The following is a 20,729-nucleotide window of genomic DNA, read 5'->3' on the forward strand; positions in this document are numbered from 1 at the left end:
AGAACCTAATGAGAGCCTCCAACGGTGGCTCAAGCATTATTATTTTCATTAATTTCCAGTTGGTTTTTTAAGTATAATGGATTTCTAGAAGTGTATTTTGAAAGTATAAGTTGTAATTAGTTACTATACTTAATATTGAAATTCACCCAATATGAATAATATTGTACGGTATGCATATATGTCAGATACAATAAAGATGAAGTCATAATTGATATCTCTTCAAGATGTCTCTTCAAGATATATAAAGATGTATATATGTCTCTTCAAGATACAATAAAAAATAAGTGATGGGACAAGTATGAAGAAATCATTAAACACTATAAGGTGAAGTCATTTATTCTCCTCTCTAAAATTAGGAATCATAATTGATTAAAAACTTTTCGTTATGTTTGATAAGTTGCATTTCATGTCATTTAATTATAATAATTTTTTAAAATTTTTATATAAAATATAATAAATAATTTAATTTTTTTAAATTTTAAAATAATAATAATATTATAATAATATTTTATTTAATTTTTAATTTATATATCAACTTATCTCATCTCATTTTATTATCAAAATTACAAATCGCAATTTTAATATCTCAATAGAATACAAAACTATTATTTAAAAAATTAGATAATTAATAGATTTTAAATAAAAAAATGCAAAAAGATATTCAAAATATGTATGTAACGTGTAAATTTAAAAGACTATAGAATATCTATCAAAAAAAAAAAAGACTATAGAATAGAGACGAAACAAAACAAAACCGAAAGAAGAAGAAAGAAATGGGAAAAACGACGTAGTGTTGTTGAAATTGCAACTCACAGGCACAGACTACAGTACCTGTGCTCCCAGCTCTGGAATGGTGGATGTGGCCAAAACGTCGTATTGTCAAAACTCTTGAGTTGTCGGACAAGATTCAATTCTCCGACCTAATCATAGGCGCAGGCAGAGAGAGAGAGAGAGAGGGGTTTTGTTTTGTGTTTTGTCAAGTAAGGTTGATAGATTAAAAAAAAAATGCACTCATTAGGGTTCAGAGTGAACGCTCTGCTCACGTTGGGGGTAACCGTACTGGCCCTAATGTGCGTCATGGCCTCTCTCTCTGATAACCTCAGTGTCCCCTCTCCCTCCGCTAATGTCCAGGTCAACTCCTTTCTCTCGCATCCGTCGATTTCTGATTTTTTTTTTTTTTTTTGGGGGGTTGTGGTGGGGGGCCGATTTCTGAAATTATGTCTGATCCTCCACATTTTACCTGTAAATTTTAGGTGCTAAACTTTAACTGGTTTCAGAAGCAATCCGAGGGAAACGAAGAGGTATTATTTTAACATTTCTACAGAATTTTTTTATTGTGTCTCATGCATAACTTAATTTTTATCGCTATTTCTGGATAGACTAGTTGAATAGTGAAATGATGTTACGATTTATTTGCAGTAATTTCACTGTTCTTTACTCGTTAAAAAAAAAATTAATTTCACTGTTCCGAAGCTGCACATAGTCAGTAACCATTCTGGATGAGTACATATTGCTTCTAGTAATGCTGTATCTATTACTTCTGTTATTACATTGGAATTTTACATAAGTGTGAAACCTCTGAGAACCATGGTGGGTGTGTGTATTTGTTATCTTTATGACCAACTCTGATCTTTCATCTGTTACAGGTCAGCTTGACATTTAAAATTTCAGCTGACTTGCAATCGATGTTCACTTGGAACACGAAACAGGTTTTTCTATGAACCATTATCTATTATTGCTGGTTTTTTTTTTTTCTACTTCTAGTTTGAATTGAAATTTGAGTGTAGTTATTTCCATGCAGCTTATATAAGCTCCATTGTTAGTATTTGAGGTGCTGTTGGAAATTACCCTTTTTTTAATTATTATTTTTTTTCATCATGCTCTTCACCCGTAGGGATGGGTAACTCAATGCGAGAATGACAGTGATTCCATGTTAGATGGCCCATTTTACAACATTATTTCACTGGCTGTAGACAAAAAAAATATATATTGAATGTTCCTCCTAATATAGTCCACTCTCCAGAAAGCTTTTACCATTGGAGGTTTCTTTAACAAGGCCTAAACAGTAGATTCTCCTACTGCACGCTTGATACTCTTGTGCATGTTGATTTGCACCAATTCACTTTTCTTATCTGCTGCTCAATATTCCTCCCGTTTGTCATGGATTTACTTACTGCCATCCATCTTTGTTGGACAACTAATGCCGGTAGGACTCTGTACTGGCTTTATTGCAATATAGGTCTAAATCATCCCATTTTCAAATTCTACATTATTCTATCAGACTTTCTATGTGGCAAATACGATATAATATTTAAATACTTTGCTGCAATTTTGCTCGGAGCAAATCCATTATAACCGTTTAAGTGTGAGTTTTCATTATAAATAAATTTTGGACTCTAACCGAGAAGATACGTTACGTGTTCTTTTTTCTTGCTAACTGTTAATCAAGTTAAACATATACTTCTTGTTTGTGGAATACGTGATGCATTATATTGATTCTAGATTCCCTGATATGCAGTTGATTTTCAGTGCATTAGGTATAGAAATTTTTTTTCCTCTAATGCTCAACGATTTAGTGTCCTATAAACTTTAATTGAACATGCTGGTCATATCACACCACTTCTTCTCAATGTTTATATTTTGCTGCAAGTCTTTTCTTCATACTACTGCTTAATACCTGGTGAGTTTGAATCCATGCCAGTCACATCTTACGTTTACTTATAAACTTCAGGTATTTGTCTTCCTAGCAGCTGAGTATGAAACCCCAAAAAATTCTCTGAATCAGGTATGCATTAGTGCATTGTAATGAATGCAAACACAGAGCGTAATTTAACTGAGTCAGTATTACTTACCAAAAAATAAAGTATTGTATATATTAGGTCAAAATGATACTTCAGATAGTATTATTCTGCTGCTATTATTGCACTTTTTAATCATATCTTTTGAAAATTTGTTTATCGTGTCCACTTTCTGAAAATCCTGTCTCCCCACTGGATGCATGCAGCTACAACAGCACCATGCTTAGCATGTATATTGAGGCTAGGCAACTGGGGCCGTTCCCTGACCTTCTCAGCCCAATCTGCTTGCCCGTAAGGGTAACAAGTGAAAAATCCACCTGTTAATCCGGTGGGCAGATACATTCATTATATTTCTTGAAGATGAATGGTACGCATTAGCCATTATTCACTCTCACACCCCACACCTATACCTTTGTCATAGGATGTGGGGTGGTGAATAGTGGCTGATGAGAAGAATTTTTCATTTCTTAAAGCTGGCAGGTGACGTATTGGTTAAAAATCCGCCCGCCTGCCCATATTATAACCTCAAGTCCCTACATATATAAACATATATTCTAAAGTCTAAGCCCTAATTTGGTGCCCCACGTTTTATTTTCTCCTTTTATCTTCTTTCTTTCTCTCTTCTTCCTTTTCTTTTAATTGGCGCAGCTTCCTTTTTCTCTTGTTTTATTTTCTTCTTTCAGTCATCCCACTCTTTCTTTTTTCTTTCTTTCTTCTCTCTTCTTCTTTTTCTTTTCTTCTCCGTATTATCTCTCCTCTCTCTCTCTTCTTCTCTTTTACAGAAAGATCTTTGTTTCAAGAAAACAGAGACCCTGAATTTATGGATGTTGATTTTTTTTTTTTTTTTAATTAGGTGACTTTCAAGTTTTTTTGGTTTTGATGTTGATTTTGGATGAATATGGGGACGGGAGGATGAAAAATCCATCCACCAGGTCGACGAGGACAAATGGAGTGTGTAAAAGACGGGGACGGATGGCGGGGGGCTAAATGGCCTCCCCGCCCAAGTGGAGCCGGGGTGCAGGGAGGGCAGACCCGCCTGTATTAGGCGGGTACAGCCCTAATGTATATGTCCTGATAAATATCACTAGGAAAACATTAGAACAGATTTATGAATTAATTTTATTTTTATCCATGCCATCTTATTTGGATCGGGTTTTTGTATTTGTTTGGTTCTGCTAGCATTTACTAATTTGGTTTTTAATGGAGACTTATAGCAGTATTCTGTAGGGTACTTTTTCTGGCAATTACTTTTGCCCTGTTTTTGCAAAATCAGCTGATGTTAACATGAGCACTGACTTCCAAGTTGCCGAAGAGATTTTCAGTTGAATATGGGATTTTGGATAAGCTCCCACGGGAGGAAAACTTCCCTACTGATTTTTCATCTATTTGCTGGCGTCACATCCTCTGCAAGTCTTACATTTCCTTCTGATCAAGTGATCTGCCATGGACGCAGGTCTACAAGTCTTGCATGTCCTCCTGATCAAGTGATTGTGGCTAAATAGTAATCGATAAATGCAGGTCCAGTGGGAAGTTTCACTTGGGCTGGAGAAACCCAAACTCCCCCTACCCTAGAGAGTGAAACCTTGTTGTTGACTAGAGAAGGTTTTGACAGTTTGCGGTCTAATTCATCCCTCCTTTCTGCCCATTCCCCTTAGATCTTCACCAGTGGGTCTCAGTCACAATATTTTCTTGCTTCCAGTGCTCACTCTTCATAGCCTTCTTTGCACGCTATAATATACACAACTCTCCACTGACACCATTCAAGTGGTATTGCACCCTGCCATGGGGTGCGTTTTCATCTCTAAATCTAGACAATTTTCCATTCAGAAAAGCTTAACTCTATCAGTTCAGTTGTACCTGTAAGCAATGACTGTAGTAATAAGTCTTAACGGGCAAAATGGTTCCTGTCCTCGTACGAATGCAACATATAGGACTGGACTGGATATATATAATACACACACACACACATGATGCTTTGAAATGATTTATTGTCCATACTTTGTTGACAATTGGCTGAAAACCTAGCCCCTGGGACACAAATTTGACAGATTAACTAGGTTTAATTGTTGTGGAACAGGTTTCCCTTTGGGATGGCATTATACCATCTAAAGAACATGCTAAATTTTCGATTCATACCACGAACAAGTACCGCTTTGTTGATCAGGTGGGCCTTCTCTCTGAAATAGATCTACTCGTTTCTGAACTCATTGTAACTGTGCATTTGGTTTGGTGGCAGCATTGATTGTACATATGGTCCATTTTTGCCAATGAACTTCTTGTCCAAATGTCCCCCATATACCCCCAACCCTCTTCTACATATAGTACATTTTTGCACCTGTTGTTAATATAAAAATTCTGGCATTGGGTCTTAAAGGGTATGACAAGTGATGTTGTCTTCTTTGTTCTTTTACCTTCAGGGAAGCAATCTCAGGGGTAAAGAGTTTAACTTGACTATGCACTGGCATGTCATGCCCAAAACTGGCAAGATGTTTGCTGACAAAATAGTTATGACAGGATACCGAATGCCAAAGGAATATAGATAAGGATGTCATTCTCAAGAGTTTTTATGTAACTTTAATATCATCAAGGATGCTTGTGGTTGGCTTAACTGAAGATGATGAAGGACGAAGAGTTGTGATTTTTTTTCCCCCCTTTGAGGGATTTATTCTTAGGCCTAATAATTAAGATAAAAGATATTTGTAATTTTGAATTGTGCAACCGTCCCGTAATCATTTTGAAAAAAGAAAATACAATATAAGATTTATGTGAAAAATATTACTCATTTTTAAAACGATTACACAGTATTTACGTACTTCACAGTTGTATATAGAATTACTTAACAGCAATGGGTCTATAATGTTTGAGAGATTCATTTTCCAAGAAAGGAACTTCTCGTGTTTTAATGGGAGATTTTATCAGATGCCGAAGAGTGCAATGAGTTACTATGGACCATCATGTAGTTTATCCAACCATGCTGATGAATGATGGATTTATCACATGGCCTAAGAAAAGAGATGGGGGCCTCGTGTTACTAATTTAAGAAGCCAACTTTTTATCCCATGAAGCAACCTCGCTACGTTGATATGTACAAACATCAATGCATATTTATCTTACTCCAAAAAAAAAAAAACATATTTACCTTACAATGTTGACGTGACATTAGTAATCAAGCATCCAAGTGAATTAAATAGAGAACGAAATCCACGATTTCCATGTCAGATAAGCCCAATTAAGCGGGCTTCCTCATAGTACAATCAGACTTCCGTGACAAACATATCCTATTTATTTGTCTTTCATTTTTTTTCTTTACGTGAATGGTATCTCGTTTGAGTAATGTTACATATTATACACAAATAATGTTATATATAATTATTGAGTGTGTAAGTATTATATAATTATTTTGAAAAATAATAGGATTTACTATTAAAAAATTAGTTTTTTTTTTCGTGCGGATCTTTTATTTACTTATTTTTTTAAAATGATTGTACGGTACTTACACATTTTAAGATTGTAAATATTATTTCTCATTACACTCATCTCATTATTTAAAATATAGCATTTTTTTTATTACAATTAAACAATCGTTTATTTTTTAAAAAAGAAAAACTCAAAAATTGATGGATAAAAGTCACTTTATTATAGTAAGGATAAGAGTGTGGTTCATCTGAGTCTTTTAAACAAAGTCGAAAGTTTTTCTATCAGAAACTTGGGTTTCAAAGGAAGTTTACACCAAACACAGCCAAGACAAGGAACACTCCCATCAATTTTCCTCCGTACACCTTGAGTCCTCTCTACTTGATTTCTTTCATCTTGTTATCATCTTCTCTATCTACTCTCTGATTAATAAAAGTTAAAGCGGTGATGAAACAATCACAGGTTTAAATGATTTTATTTTCCCTCAGAAATATTAAAGAATTAGTTATTTAAAATCTACCCCCAATCTCAAAGAAAAAGAAAAATAAGAAAGGGGTCAAAAGCAGCGATGATAGGGACTGATCCAATAGAATCAAATAAATCCATATGGGTATTGATGTTTACAGGGCCCCCATTAAATTCACTAGAGGAGCCAATGAAGAATGGATAAAACCTGATCGATAAGTGCAAATGCACTTTTTGTTTTTTTTTTTTTTCTTTCTTTTTATTTCAATCATTTTTTTATATATATTTAAATGTTTAAAAAAAATAAAAATATATCAATTTACTAATATTTACTTCTTTAATCATTAAGTAAAAAAAATAATCGATTATTAAATAGCAATTTTTTTTTTTTTTTTAAAATGTGGGTCCCAACGATTGTATTTTTGCAATTCCCTTGGGGAAATGGCTTCTTACTCGTCAAATCCAAACACCCAACTTTCCTTTTCTATATTTGCATTAAGGCATCTTCGCACAATGCCATCTGGTCCCATACCTCATCCAAACACCAGTCCACTCCTTTTGTTCTGCGTCTCAACTATTTTCCTTTTTCTTTTTCTTTTTCTTTTTCTTTGTTTTTGGTTTCATTTCTGGCCCTTCCAGATGCAAATTTTAATGGATTATTCAGTTTGATGTGATTGTCATCATACGTTGGTTTCAAATCCCATCAATCTTCTGGGAATCTGGCTGTCTCAACAGTACACACAACAGTCGCATCAAGTTCAATGCTCTGATTCATTCTTTCTTTGGTTGATTCCCAAATCTTATTGTAATCATTTTATAAATGATTTCTGTACAAAATTTGCTGTACAAATCGCCCTCAAATCACATAGACTTGATATCTGTACGAGACCATCTCAATGAATTAATTAAGGAACAGTGATAAACATATAACATATTATAAAAATACAAATATTTTTATAGAATGATGTTAGTTTTATAAGATATTTTATACAAATATTTATTTTTTTAAATATTATTTTATAAAATATTGTATAAAGTATTGTATATTTATCATTTTCTTTAATTAAAAGTTAAAACAACACTTTTAACTATTTTAGTCACATAAATTTTTATATTGAAATAATTCTTTTTTTATTATATAATAATAAAATAATATAAGATAAATTTAATTTTATTTATTCACATCAAATCTCTAAGTTAAATTATCTATATATTTATTATATAATAATGAGTAATTGCTAATTAAAAAATATTTAATTTTTTTAATTATTAATTTATTTTATTTATCATATTAGTAAAACTTACAGTAATGTTGTAGCTTTACATTGGAGAATAATTTTCTGGTTTATTGAGAGGGAAGTAACAATTGTGAGATAAAAAGAAAGATAAAAAAATGATAAGATATAGATTTGATGTAATTACAGTTACCTTTAAATTTGAAAATAGTTTTAAAAGTCACTGTAACTAAATGCTAAATTTTTTTTTTTTTAAATTTAGCTAATCTAATATGGGTTGAATATTATTCCAATAACTCTCAACATCTATTTTTTTGCCATTTGACTAATCCATTAAGGCTGCTATTAGAGAAAAGCGAAGTGTACCGAGATCCATCCCAAAATTTTTATTTATTTAATAATTAAGAAAATATTTTTTAATAATATTATATTTTTTTTAAAATATTTAAAAATATAAATAAATAGATAAAAATAAAAAAGACCACTTGATCTTGTCGGGAGCCATTCTTGTGCTAGCACGCCAGTATTATAATTAGAAACTACGATTATATAAGTAAAATATTATTTGCATTTGTAATTTTATTTATATAACTATGTGTGTCGATACGTCATTTACTAAAAGTTATAAATATTTTAAAATTTGAAATTTAAATTTAAAAAAATAAATATTAATAAAATGAGATTGACACTTCATACATATAATATTGTGTATAAAATTATAAGTATGTTTAACACTTAGAAAATGTTTTGATAGTGAGTTGAGATGAAAGTTGAATAAAATATTAATTTTTTAATATTATTATTATTTTAAAATTTAAAAAAATTGAATTATTTACTATATATTATCTTTTTATATTCAATCCAGAATATTAAGTATCATTTATATACCTTTAACGAAAAATGAAAATTGCAGATCAAGCAGGTTATCACAATGAACGGTCTCGATCTTTCAATCGGTAATGGAATCCGGATTGTTCCAAAACAGTGGGCCACTGTGGCAAAACCGTGGGAATGGGGCCTCCTTATCGTTGGAGCCTATCCACAACGAATCATTTACACGTAATTTCCCTACTTCTGATCGGGGATTCTTCCCCTTTTTCTTCTTCCCTTTCTTTTCCTTTTCTTACACAAGATTTTCAATATAAGTAATGATATACACGTAATAAATTATACGATAAATTATATAACAATGTTATAAAAATAGAGTATTTTTATAAAATTATATTACTTTTATAAAATATTTTATAAAAATACTCTTCGTTTAACATATTATTATATAATATATTATACAAAATATTGTGTGGAGATCATTTTCCTTTCAATATTTACAACTTCAACATCTCAGTCCATCCTCTCTCTCTCTCTCTCTCTGTGTCCATGATTCCATCCCTTTCAGCTTATACGTCATCTTTACCAAAATGTCTAAAAAATTCTAGAGATTTGAAATATACATGATTCATATATTTGAGTATCAATATCTTCTTTTTCTTTTATTTTATTTTATTTATTTTTTTGTGTGTGTGATTTTATTCGAGTATTCAAACGTAAGGTTCATGGAATAGTATTTGATAAGTTTAGAGTATACTGCAAAAGTAGTGTAGATAATTTAATGTTGCAAAATATAATTACCCTTATAGTAAGTAACCAACACTGTTGTACAGTTATTGTTCATCCATGCTTTCCATTTTTAATAAACTTTCATTTATTTAATATAGAGTTCAAAGAATAATTTTAAGAAAATTATATGTTAATTATTTTCTTTAAAATATCATACTATTCTTTTTTGGACGGTCTAATCCTAATAACATGTGAATATATATATATATATATATAGGGTAGTGATAGAGTTACTACTCTACTGCTTCATTTGGTTTTTAAAGTCATCTCAACTCATCTCAATTTATCATTACAATTTTTTTAAATTTTAACACAAAATATAATAAACAATTCAACTTTTTCAAATTCTAAAATAATAATAATATTAAAAAATAATAATGTAACAATATTTTATCATCTTAACTCAACTCAACTCAGTTTAACATCTAAACACAATCTTTACTATCCATTTACTACTTACATGTATTTGAAAATTTTTTTTTATCATTTTTTTAAAGTATTTTTTTAACAACCTTAATTATTAAGAAAAGAATTAAAAAAATATATAATTTTACTAATAGTCACTTATTTAACTATTAAATAAAATAAAAATATTTAAATATAAAAAAGTAGTAAATAAGTAATACGAAAATAGTAACTCTATTATATTCCATGTGCAAATGAGTTGCTCCAATTATGACTCACCAAGACACCATCATTGTGGTCCATTTTCATACTAATTGTACCTTATCCAGTCTCACTCGACTAAAGCTAATTTCTGCCAAATTTGATGGGTCTTCCCCAACTTTTTTTTAAAATATTATACAGGAGAAGTAATATCGCAAAAAGATATTTTATTAAAATTTTCTATATAATTAATATATAATTTATTATTTTTATCATTCTATTTAAATATATATGTATTTAAATTTTAGTTAAAATGATAAAAACAACAAATTATATATTGATTAAATAAAAATATATGACGTAAAGTTTTTAATTTTTATGCAGAATTTAATGAAACGTAACTTGATAATTAAAAATGAAAAAAAAAAACTTTTTCCACGTAAAATTCCTTTCAGAGCAATCATGCGTGCATTTAAGTTTCGTTTGGATCCTTAACTCTTTTCAACTCATCTCAACTCATCATTACAATATTTTCAAATTATAACACAAAACATAATAAATAATTCAACTTTTTCAAATTCTAAAATAATAATAATATTAAAAATAATATTCTAACAATATTTTATCATCTCAACTCAACTCACTTCAACATAATGCGTACGAAATGCGTCAGGAAATTTCTTTCTTTCACTTATAAAATCTAAAGGAAAAATTAATCGTAAATGATTTTATGCATTAATACGCGTATCTATTCAACAAGATTGATTAAAAAATAGATTTTATTAAAAACAGTACTAATTTAAATTTAGAATATAAAGGCAATAATATTAATACGTAAATTAGTATGCAAATTTGCTTGTTCATAACAAATCTCAAAACTAAAAGATTATAGTAAATATACTAATCACAAATAGATTACATAAAAATAATATTATAAATTTATGTGATTGTAAAATTATTTTAATTATAAAATAGATTTAATAAATTACATAAAATCATGTCAACTTTTAAAATTATTTTTATATAGGAAAATTCTATACACCATATAATTATTCTACTTTCATCTCACTATATATGATGTGATATATTTATCACTATTAAATAATTATTTATTAAATAATTATTTATCATCTAATAATAATAAATATAACATATTTTACATAATATAATAAAAAATAATATGATAATATGATGTATTTTTAGAAATATGATCTCTCCTTCGTAGCCACAGTAAATTGCGGCCAGCGCAAGTGGCTCGACACATCTCAGAAACAAGCGCCCAGAAAATAGTAAATATCACCCTCCGGTAGGCCCCACCGTAGCGTCAAAAAGGTCCTCTCCCCTCCTCATCGACGGTTCCTCAAGAATCATCGCCCAAAGTGGCCCCCACACACCATCCACGGCGCCTAAAAGTCATGGGGATGTTAAAGTTACTGGAATGCCCTCGATTCTCTTCCTATAAATGGCTACCCGCGTTCCCTGCTCTGCTATAATGATCTCATTGTTGGAGCTTGAACTTTGTTAAAAGAGAAGAGTACTTTCTGGCGAGTTAGAGAGAGAATTTTCTAGTCGGAGATGTTGGGGGTTTTCAGTAGCTCGATCGTTTCTCCGCCGGAAGAACTTGTGGCCGCCGGCTGCCGGACTCCTTCTCCGAAGATAACGGCGGCAGCGCTTCTGAACCGGTTCGAACAGACCAATGCCTCCGCGGTTTCCGTACACGTCGGAGACAACGTCCAGTTGGCCTACACTCACCACAAGGAGTCACCTTTGCTGCCCAGGTAATTTTTGTTCTTTTAAGTAACTTCCAAGAAAAAAGGAAAACGAAAACGAAAACTAGAAGGGAAGAATTGGGCTGAGTGCGTGGGGGACGTCGTTTCGTATTACGGTGTTAGATCACGCTGATACCGTACTCTGTGAGTTGAGAAAAAATGGAAGAGAAATGCTCCACCAGGAGGAGAACTTAACCGAGAGAGATCAATGCCATGCTCTTGGTATCACTCCCTGTATAAGTTTCAAACAGGTCTAACAATCTTTTGGAGTCCCATCTATGGTGAAAAATAGCGATTTAACTAATTTTGTGTGGAAAATTTTTTGACGGTGCGATACACGAGATTGAGATATTCTTCAGAAGTGAATCAAAACCCTACTTTAAAAAAGTTACCCGACATAAAAAATAAAAAAATAAAATTATCGTGACGAAGTGATCCTGACTGTATTTTGATAATTGATAAGACGAGGAACCGATGGTCTGGAAGATGGGGATACTTGATGAATGAGATAGTTTGAGAGTTTTGTGAATGGTAAAAATATGATTTAAGTCTCGAAATAATTTCTCTCATCATTATAGTTATTTTAAATTTTTACATAAAATATAATAAATAATTTAATTTTTTTAAAATATTAAAATAATAATATTTTATTTAATTTTTAACTTTTATTTAAAATTATTTTATCTCATTTCACTATCTAAATCTCTCTTTATAAAAAAAAAAATTTGTTAAAAATATTATAAAGATAATAGAATTTTTTTAAGGTTGTAAAAATTATATTAATATTTGTGTTTGATAATATTTAGGTAATGATTAAATAAAAAAAAAAAAAGCTAAAAAGTTAAAAATTAAAAGATTTGAGTTATGATTGAATAATGTTTAAAAATAAAATTACGATGTTTCATCTACACGTCCCGTAACTCAGGTGGCATGGCATTAATTCATTAAAAGGGAATCATAAAGTGGTAGCTAGTAATAAGAAGATGTTATGTTATTTTTTGATAAAATAACTTTTATAATTTGAAAATATATACAGTACAAATAATTATGCAAATTCTCATATCGAATTTTTTTTTACAAAATTCTATGTCCAATTTTTTTTAGACGTCATAAATTGCAGATAATATGTCAAAACGTAATTTAAATTTATTTAAAATTTCAATAACTGTATAGATGATTAACACAAAGGGTAGATTTGGATACTAGGTTGATATGAGATGGAATAAAAGGTTGATATGAGATGAAATAAAAATGTAAAAGTTGAATAAAGTATTATTATAATATTATTTTTTAATATTATTATCGTTTTAAAATTTAAAAAAAATAAATTATTTATTATATTTTATATTAAAATTTTAAAAAATTATAATAATGAAATGAGATTAAATATTTTTTATATATAAAATTAGTCTATAATATAAGATAAAAGATATTTATAATAGTAAATTATATAATTATCGTGTAATTGTTTAAGAAAAATAAAATATAAGATTTATATAAAAATTTAATTTTTTAATAATAAATATTATTATTTTATAAAATGATTATCTAATATTTAAACATTTTAAGGGTGTGTGTGGACGTTGAAATGAGTTGAGTTGTGATGATAAAATATTGTTAGAATATTATTTTTTAATAATATTATTATTTTGAAATTTAAAAAAATTAAATTGTTTATTATGTTTTGTATTGAGATTTGAAAAAGTTGTGATGATGAGTTGAGATGAGTTTGATAACAAAACGGATCCTAAAGTTCTATGTAAAATTATTAGGTAATATAATAGAAGTTCTAAGGATTAGTAGACCAGTAATATTTGACACGTGCTTGACTCACGTGTCGACGTCATTCAGGCGTGAGTTGGTGCTTATCCCTATGGCCTAGGGATGGGTGATAGTGCACCACGCAAAGTTGCCAGGTGTTAAATAAAATATTATTTTGTCTGTGAGCATGCCAAATTAGGTGATTATTGTCCAACAGTGGACGGTTGGATGATTGTTAACGTGTGTTGACGTGTTTGCATGGATGTGATTGTGGTCCCCAAGCTCACTTTTGGGTAAGCCGAGTGTATGCGCCACAAGTGGAACAATAAGCTATTTACAAATTCCACTTGGTCACGCACGATCAGCTATATGGCGACGGATAGAAATCTTTTTTAGCAAATCATTTTTTTTTTTTTTAAATAGGGAATTACTCTGTCCATAAAGATCATGCGAGATGTTAGATACTATTTATTTATTTATTTATTATTATAAAGTAGATATGACATAGTACTTGCATAATATATGATAATGGGCACAAGACACTTGCAAAGTTTTCAAATCTTTTATTTGTTGGGGAGTTATTGGGTGGAGTCCATCTAGATACTAGAGTTTATTGGTTAACTTGGGGGTAGGGTGGAGTTGGGTGGACTCTACTGGATAAAGTAGCTGAGAAACAGATAAGGATGATTGCCAAAACTGGAGATGCCGCCCCGAGATGATACCTCAACCTGGGGATGGAGATCCCTTGCCATTGTTTCCAATGGGCAGCTTATTATTATTTTTTGAAAGGATTGTCGGAGTAGTTTATACTATTTTGGGATTTGATTTGATTAATTAAATAGGCCAGATTCATTTTAACTCATAAACCCAATATGTGATATTAACGTACAAACTTATAAGAAAAAAAAAAGGCCAGATTCATTTTGGGATGACTTGTGGATACGAAAGAAAATTTATTTATTAATATAGATTTATTTTTTTTAAAAACGATTACACAACGCTAGCTTGCTGTATTATTCTGTGAAAGAGAGAAGTTGGTCAATGAAGCTCAAAGGCTGGTTGAACAAATTGTTTCATTGTTTATTTAAGGTTCATGCCAAATTTGATTGAAATCTTAGTACTGTATGTAATATGGATGGATGATTGCAGGTCATTTGCTGTTAAGGATGATATATTCTGCTTGTTCGAGGGAGCCCTTGATAATTTGGGAAGTTTGAGGCAGCAATATGGGCTTGCCAAGTCTGCGAACGAGGTGATTTTGGTCATTGAGGCTTACAAGGCACTCCGCGACCGTGCACCCTATCCTCCAAGCCATGTTGTTGGCCACCTTAGCGGAAGTTTCGCTTTCGTAGTCTTTGACAAGTCTACCTCCACCCTCTTTGTTGCCTCTGTAAGTTTAGCCTGCCTACCCCCAAACTGCCTTAAGAAAAGGCTAATTAATGCTGTGATTTGTTTCTAACAGCAGTTGTTCATGTGTTGGTGTAATTGTGCGTACGTACAGGACCAATATGGTAAGGTTCCTCTGTATTGGGGAATCACTGCTGATGGATACGTGGCCTTTGCTGACGATGCAGAATTGCTTAAAGGTGCTTGTGGCAAGTCACTTGCTTCTTTCCCTCAAGGTGGGTACTGATAACTGTATATTGTAGAGATGTGTGTGTGTATTTATACAATGACCAACAAACCTTCATTATTTACTGGCATTGGCTTCAGTACTCCAGTGCTAATAATCCATCGGATGTGAGACATGTGTCCCGTAATAGAACACAAGATCAGACACTTGTTCCACATAAAAAAAAACAGGAACTACACCCAAACCTGATCCCTCTTTATTATTTGAGATGATATATCTATATATATATTTATATATATAGAGAGAGAGAGAGAATAAAATAGTAGTACGCTTATTGTAGTTTGCTACTTCATTTCGTTGAGAATTCTTTCGTGGGATTGTATAGGATGTTTCTTCTCCACCACGGTAGGAGAACTGAGGAGCTTTGAGAACCCTAAGAACAAGATCACTGCGGTACCTGCCACTGATGAAGAGATATGGGGTGCAACATTCAAGGTATAAAATTACTACTCTACTCCAATGAATTTATTCTCCACCATTGGTTTGTTTTTGGTTGATATGGAATTATGTACCAAAAGGAGACTGTTTGTCAGCCATGAAATTTAAAAAATTTGGTGGTATGCTGTAATTTCAGGTGGAAGGGCCAGCAGTTTTTGCATCCACAGAGTAGAAGATGTTCCTTTGTCCGAGGGACAGACAAAATCTACATCCATTTGGGGCTGGGAGATGGATTTTACAGGGCAAAGCATCCATCATCATGAGGATGAGGGGCCATGTAAAAATATTACCTACCTGAAAGGAGTGAGTGATATGCGGTGGGAATGGCTCTTTTTTTTTTTTTTTTTTCTGGGTAGTTTTGGCCTTTTTTCAAGTTATCCTTTTGCTGTGTAGTGTGTACTGTAGTCTCTGTAGGTCTTCCTAATCTCAATCAATGTACAGCTGTGCTTTCAAGTCCCATGTAATGTAATGTAATGATTTGCCCGTCTGTCTGTGGTTGGTTGATGGATGTCATTCAGAGAGCATTTATTTTTGTATTTTTGCGTCGGAAACGACAAAGTACTCCATAAACAAGATCCAGCCAACATGCTCGTAATATTTGGATTGGGGTTTCCCAGGCCCATGATGCGGCCCAATGTATGAGCCGAGCTTGGAAGGCCCAGCAGACAATATCAAACAAAAATCAGCATACAAGAACATTGAACCTCATTCCCCAACACCTCAAACCAATCAATCATCTATTCTAATAATTTATTTTTTATTTCAATTGTTTTCAGCTGTCTTTTTGACGAGTTGACCATTGAAAACCCTCAACATTGTTTGACTCACATCTTTGTTTTATGTCCACTCTATTTTAATCCAAATTAAAGACCCATTTAAAGCCAAACACATTACTACTTAAGGAAAATTCAACTGAGCCTCTAGGCACCGTTAATCTATAAACCATATTTTGATCCATTAACTAGGTGGTTTCAAGCCACTTCAACAGCACAAAAAAAGCTTTATAAAAAGAAAGGTGATCATCACTATTGTTGAGTAATGATAATAAACGAGAAATGATAGTTATAATCGTGAGTGTGCAATCGTCGTATAATCACTTAAAAAAATAAATAAATACAAGATTCATATGAAAATAAATTTATTTTTTAATAGTAGACTTACTTTTTTTCAAGACGACTACATGTCACTTGTGCACTCCACGACTGTATATAATATTTCTCTATTTTTATTATTTATTTTACAAAAATGCTCTTATACTGGAACATCCTCGGGTAAATCATTTTCTATGGTACAATTGTCAATAGCTTGGTAAACGTATATAATCTTTCTGTTGATAATATATAAGGAATTAGAAAGAAATGATATAAAAAGGGAGAGGGATAGAGAAATTAATATATATATATAAAAATCCATGATTTTATGAATATTTTCAATTTATATTTGGGTTGGTATTGTAGTACAAATATATATTTTTAATTATTTTTACATATAAAGATGATTTATTGAAAAAACTTAACTTATTTTATTTAGATATTTAAAATACATAACTCATTGAGAATGCGTCGTTCTTGATCACAAGCAAATAAGAAGACGACAATAGGAAGTATTTTATTTTCAAAAAATTCTACGTAAAAGATTTATGCCATTAATATGTGAGGTAAGGTTTTTTCGTAATATTTCTCTTCTATTCCACATATATGAGAATCTATGATATATCTGCAACGGGAGGGGGTGGAGTGGTCAATAATTTAAATGGAGGGGGGGCAACATAGTCAGATTGGAAAAGGTCAAACGGAACGGTAAGTTATAGTTGGAGGAGGAATCGAACTCGCGCTTTTTATAATTATATATATATATATAGAAAGAGAGAGAGAGAGAGAGAGAGAGAGAGAGAGTGCGGAGAAGAATCGGGAATCGGGACCTCTCACAGACAGCAGTACCTAAAGTCAATCTTCTTCCACTACCTCAACTCCACTTCTCTTTTGGGGTTTCAGCTGCCATTGAGAAGACCCGGAGCCGGTGGAAACCTGGACCAATAAAACGCGGCGACTCAGGTGTACCCTTTTTTTTATTCTCAGATATTTAGTTTGTTTGTTTGCGCTAACTATTTGTTGGGTGATAGATCATCGTGTTTTCTTTTCGATGATCGAGTATGATTTGTGTATAATCTCTTCGTTTAAATTTGTCTGCCCAGTTTCGGTCAGGCTTGGTGTTGTAGATGTAGTTGGATTGTAAGTTAGGGTTTCGGAAAAACCATGAATTCACTTTTTTAACGGTTTAGTACGATGATGTTCTTGTCGTTGTCGTAACAAGCTTGATACGATATCCTGTTGTGGTTTTCCAGTTGATGGTTATGTTGTTGGTTGGTTCGATTCTTCTTCTTCTTCTTAAGAATAATAATTTCCTCAGGACAGCTATACTCTTAAATTTCTACTTTCGTTATCCATTTAGATTGTTCACAGATGTCGATGTAAAAGTTTCATGCCAGTGTTATTTCCCACTTCAGACTGAACTTAATCTCATTGAGCTTCGGTATGGGAACTTATCTATTTGTGGCTGTCAGTATCTGGGTGAGATCTATGGCTATTTGGAATAAAGGTGTTAGGAATGAAGATCGGAGAAGAGCATATCTTACTTGATCCAAGTGTCTTGTGCTGGTCTCCTGTTTCTCAGCAATTCCCAAGGCACAACTAGTTTTAGATCTCGGATTAGAAAGTAGTTTTGGTGGCTGGGTTCGTGTATTGGGATTTACGCCTTAGTGTGCATCTTAAGGGTCTGCCTTGGCGAGGTTCCACATCATCAGAGAGAGAGAGAGAGAGAGAGAGAGAGATTATAAGTATAGTTCCAAAGGCTTTACAGATTTCTTTTGCATTGATTTGTTTTAAGAGTAATTCTAGGGGATAACCACTAGGGGTTGGCTTAAGTGGTAAAGATCTTGGTCTTGGGGGTATGATCCCCTCATGTGTAAGGTTTAGATCCTTGTGTGCAAACAATTTCTAGAGTCACGTTTCATCGGTGAAAAGCCAATGATTTACTTAGATCCATGTGATGTGGGCACATACTACGGGTCCAGGGTTTAACCAGATAAAAGACATGTTGCATTTGTATGGTTTCAAGGTTCCTTGTCATTTAAAAAAAAAAAAAAAATGTAATGCATGGCTGGAGTACCAGAGGTTTTGTTCAATAACGATTTGGAGTGTTGACAGCTTATTCTGTTTTTCTCAAGTTTACATTTTTTGTGTGGCAACTTTGGACAGAAAATTATTAACTGACTTATATCTTTCTAATTCTCGTCTTTTCTGGGTCCTTATTTATACTTAGCATCAGAAGTGGTAGCATAAAGAATTTCCTCCAGGCAAACCTAAGCTAGTATGGATCAGTTAGGGCATGGACAACCCCCAGCAATTGGGGTGGTTGGTAGTGCAACTCAAGTGTCATATGCCCTCAATCCATATGAATCTAACCAAATGATTGGGGCCGCCCAACCGGGATCAGTGGGAGCCATGCAGTCTCCTAGTCAGACAGCAGGTCTCTCTGCCTCTTCAGCTCAGCTTGCACAAAATCAACTTGCTTATCAACATATCCACCACCAACAGCAACAGCAACTGCAGCAACAACTTCAAAATTTTTGGGCAACTCAGTACCAAGAGATTGAGCAGGCCTCTGATTTCAAAAACCATAGCCTGCCATTGGCCAGAATTAAGAAGATTATGAAGGCCGATGAGGATGTAAGGATGATATCAGCTGAAGCTCCTGTCATATTTGCCAGGGCCTGTGAAATGTTCATTCTGGAGTTGACGCTGCGTTCTTGGAATCATACAGAGGAGAACAAAAGGAGGACACTCCAGAAAAATGATATTGCAGCAGCAATTACAAGGACTGACATATTTGATTTTTTGGTTGATATTGTCCCAAGGGAGGATTTAAAAGATGAAGTTCTTGCATCCATCCCTAGAGGCAATGCTCCTGTTGGAGGCGATGGTCTTCCCTGCTATTATGTGCCACCTCAGCATGCCCAACCGGTTGGTGCTCCAGGGATGATCATGGGCAAGCCTGTAATGGATCAAGCTCTTTACGGCCAACAGATGCGCCCTTACATGACTCAGACAATGTGGCCACATCTGCAACAGGAGCAGCCGCCTTCAGATTCTTGAATGAGAGGAATAGGTGACTGATACTTTGTGGGTCTACTTTGAAAATCTCTTTCGCGCAGTACAAGTTAATTGTATGCTTTTTTTAATATGTAGCTATTACAGTTAAAAACTAAAAAGTGCTTGTTTTTGGTTATTTGAAACATCTTTCCTCTTCGTGTAATAGCACCTTGGATAATTGGATTCCATAGATTTTCTCATTTAGTATGTGAAATATGAAGTTTTTCTCGAGCATGACATAATCTATATGCTCTTTACACCCTTTTTTTCAACATGGTATTGGTTCCCCATTTTAATTGAATTACAATGTTTATTCTCTTCAAAGGGTTTTTCTTTGAAGAGGTTAAACATTGTAATTCAATTGAGATGTCCCCGTTGACTTGAGAGATTGCAATTTGCACCAACAAGACTACTCTCAAAACCTGCAACTGACAATCAAATCAGATGCTAAGAACATGCGAATTTCTTGGCCTTATCTGCAGTCGGAGCTGCAGCACAAACCTATATATTAATGGATCAGATGATGGTTGCCTATTTCAAACCACGTTTATATGGGCTATTTGGCATCAAGCTAATAACTCCGTTTGCTTCAAAGGCACCTCTTTAACAATTGAATTTGTTTTTTCTGCACTTTGATGTGTTTGAGTCCGCACAAGATGCCATATAGTTGTTCCATATTTGTTTCATCAAAGCCGTCTCCGAAATTTGATGAGAAGTACATATTTTCTATAAATCCAAAACCTCTCTAACCATAACTCCACATTAGATTAGTCATTGGATTAGTCAAATAATAATATAATATATTTTTTCACATTTTGCAATTACATTAACCATATGTTAAT

The 20,729-nt window shown here is 32.6% G+C and overlaps 3 protein-coding genes across 5 annotated transcripts; all 3 read left to right on the top strand.

Moving 5' to 3' along the window:
- The first annotated feature begins 746 nt into the window (after positions 1-746).
- On the top strand, positions 747-5,503 carry LOC121246803 (signal peptidase complex subunit 3B-like). Of its 2 annotated transcripts, XM_041145085.1 has the most exons (6): positions 747-1,131; positions 1,254-1,301; positions 1,647-1,709; positions 2,732-2,785; positions 4,876-4,962; positions 5,216-5,503. In XM_041145085.1, the coding sequence occupies exons 1-6, from the start codon at positions 1,006-1,008 to the stop codon at positions 5,339-5,341; spliced, it is 504 nt and encodes a 167-aa protein (XP_041001019.1). In that variant the 5' UTR covers positions 747-1,005; the 3' UTR covers positions 5,342-5,503. The 2 variants fall into 2 exon arrangements, with proteins under 2 accessions (XP_041001019.1, XP_041001020.1); XM_041145086.1 differs by lacking the exon at positions 4,876-4,962 and having other exon boundaries at positions 758-1,131.
- Positions 5,504-11,615: 6,112 nt separating this feature from the next.
- Positions 11,616-17,281, top strand: LOC121246802 (stem-specific protein TSJT1). 2 transcript variants are annotated; one of them, XM_041145082.1, is made up of 5 exons: positions 11,617-11,913; positions 14,815-15,055; positions 15,167-15,287; positions 15,624-15,733; positions 15,873-16,227. In XM_041145082.1, the coding sequence occupies exons 1-5, from the start codon at positions 11,711-11,713 to the stop codon at positions 15,906-15,908; spliced, it is 711 nt and encodes a 236-aa protein (XP_041001016.1). In that variant the 5' UTR covers positions 11,617-11,710; the 3' UTR covers positions 15,909-16,227. The 2 variants fall into 2 exon arrangements, with proteins under 2 accessions (XP_041001017.1, XP_041001016.1); XM_041145083.1 differs by lacking the exons at positions 15,624-15,733; positions 15,873-16,227 and adding an exon at positions 17,267-17,281 and having other exon boundaries at positions 11,616-11,913; positions 15,167-15,326.
- A 206-nt stretch (positions 17,282-17,487) lies between these two features.
- Positions 17,488-20,087, top strand: LOC121246801 (nuclear transcription factor Y subunit C-3-like). Its single transcript, XM_041145081.1, has 2 exons — positions 17,488-17,790; positions 19,058-20,087. The coding sequence occupies exon 2, from the start codon at positions 19,108-19,110 to the stop codon at positions 19,888-19,890; it is 783 nt and encodes a 260-aa protein (XP_041001015.1). The 5' UTR covers positions 17,488-17,790; positions 19,058-19,107; the 3' UTR covers positions 19,891-20,087.
- Positions 20,088-20,729: the final 642 nt, after the last annotated feature.

The sequence above is a fragment of the Juglans microcarpa x Juglans regia genome, chromosome 1S (genome assembly GCF_004785595.1).
Source record: "Juglans microcarpa x Juglans regia isolate MS1-56 chromosome 1S, Jm3101_v1.0, whole genome shotgun sequence".
In the NCBI taxonomy this organism is placed as follows: domain Eukaryota; kingdom Viridiplantae; phylum Streptophyta; class Magnoliopsida; order Fagales; family Juglandaceae; genus Juglans; species Juglans microcarpa x Juglans regia.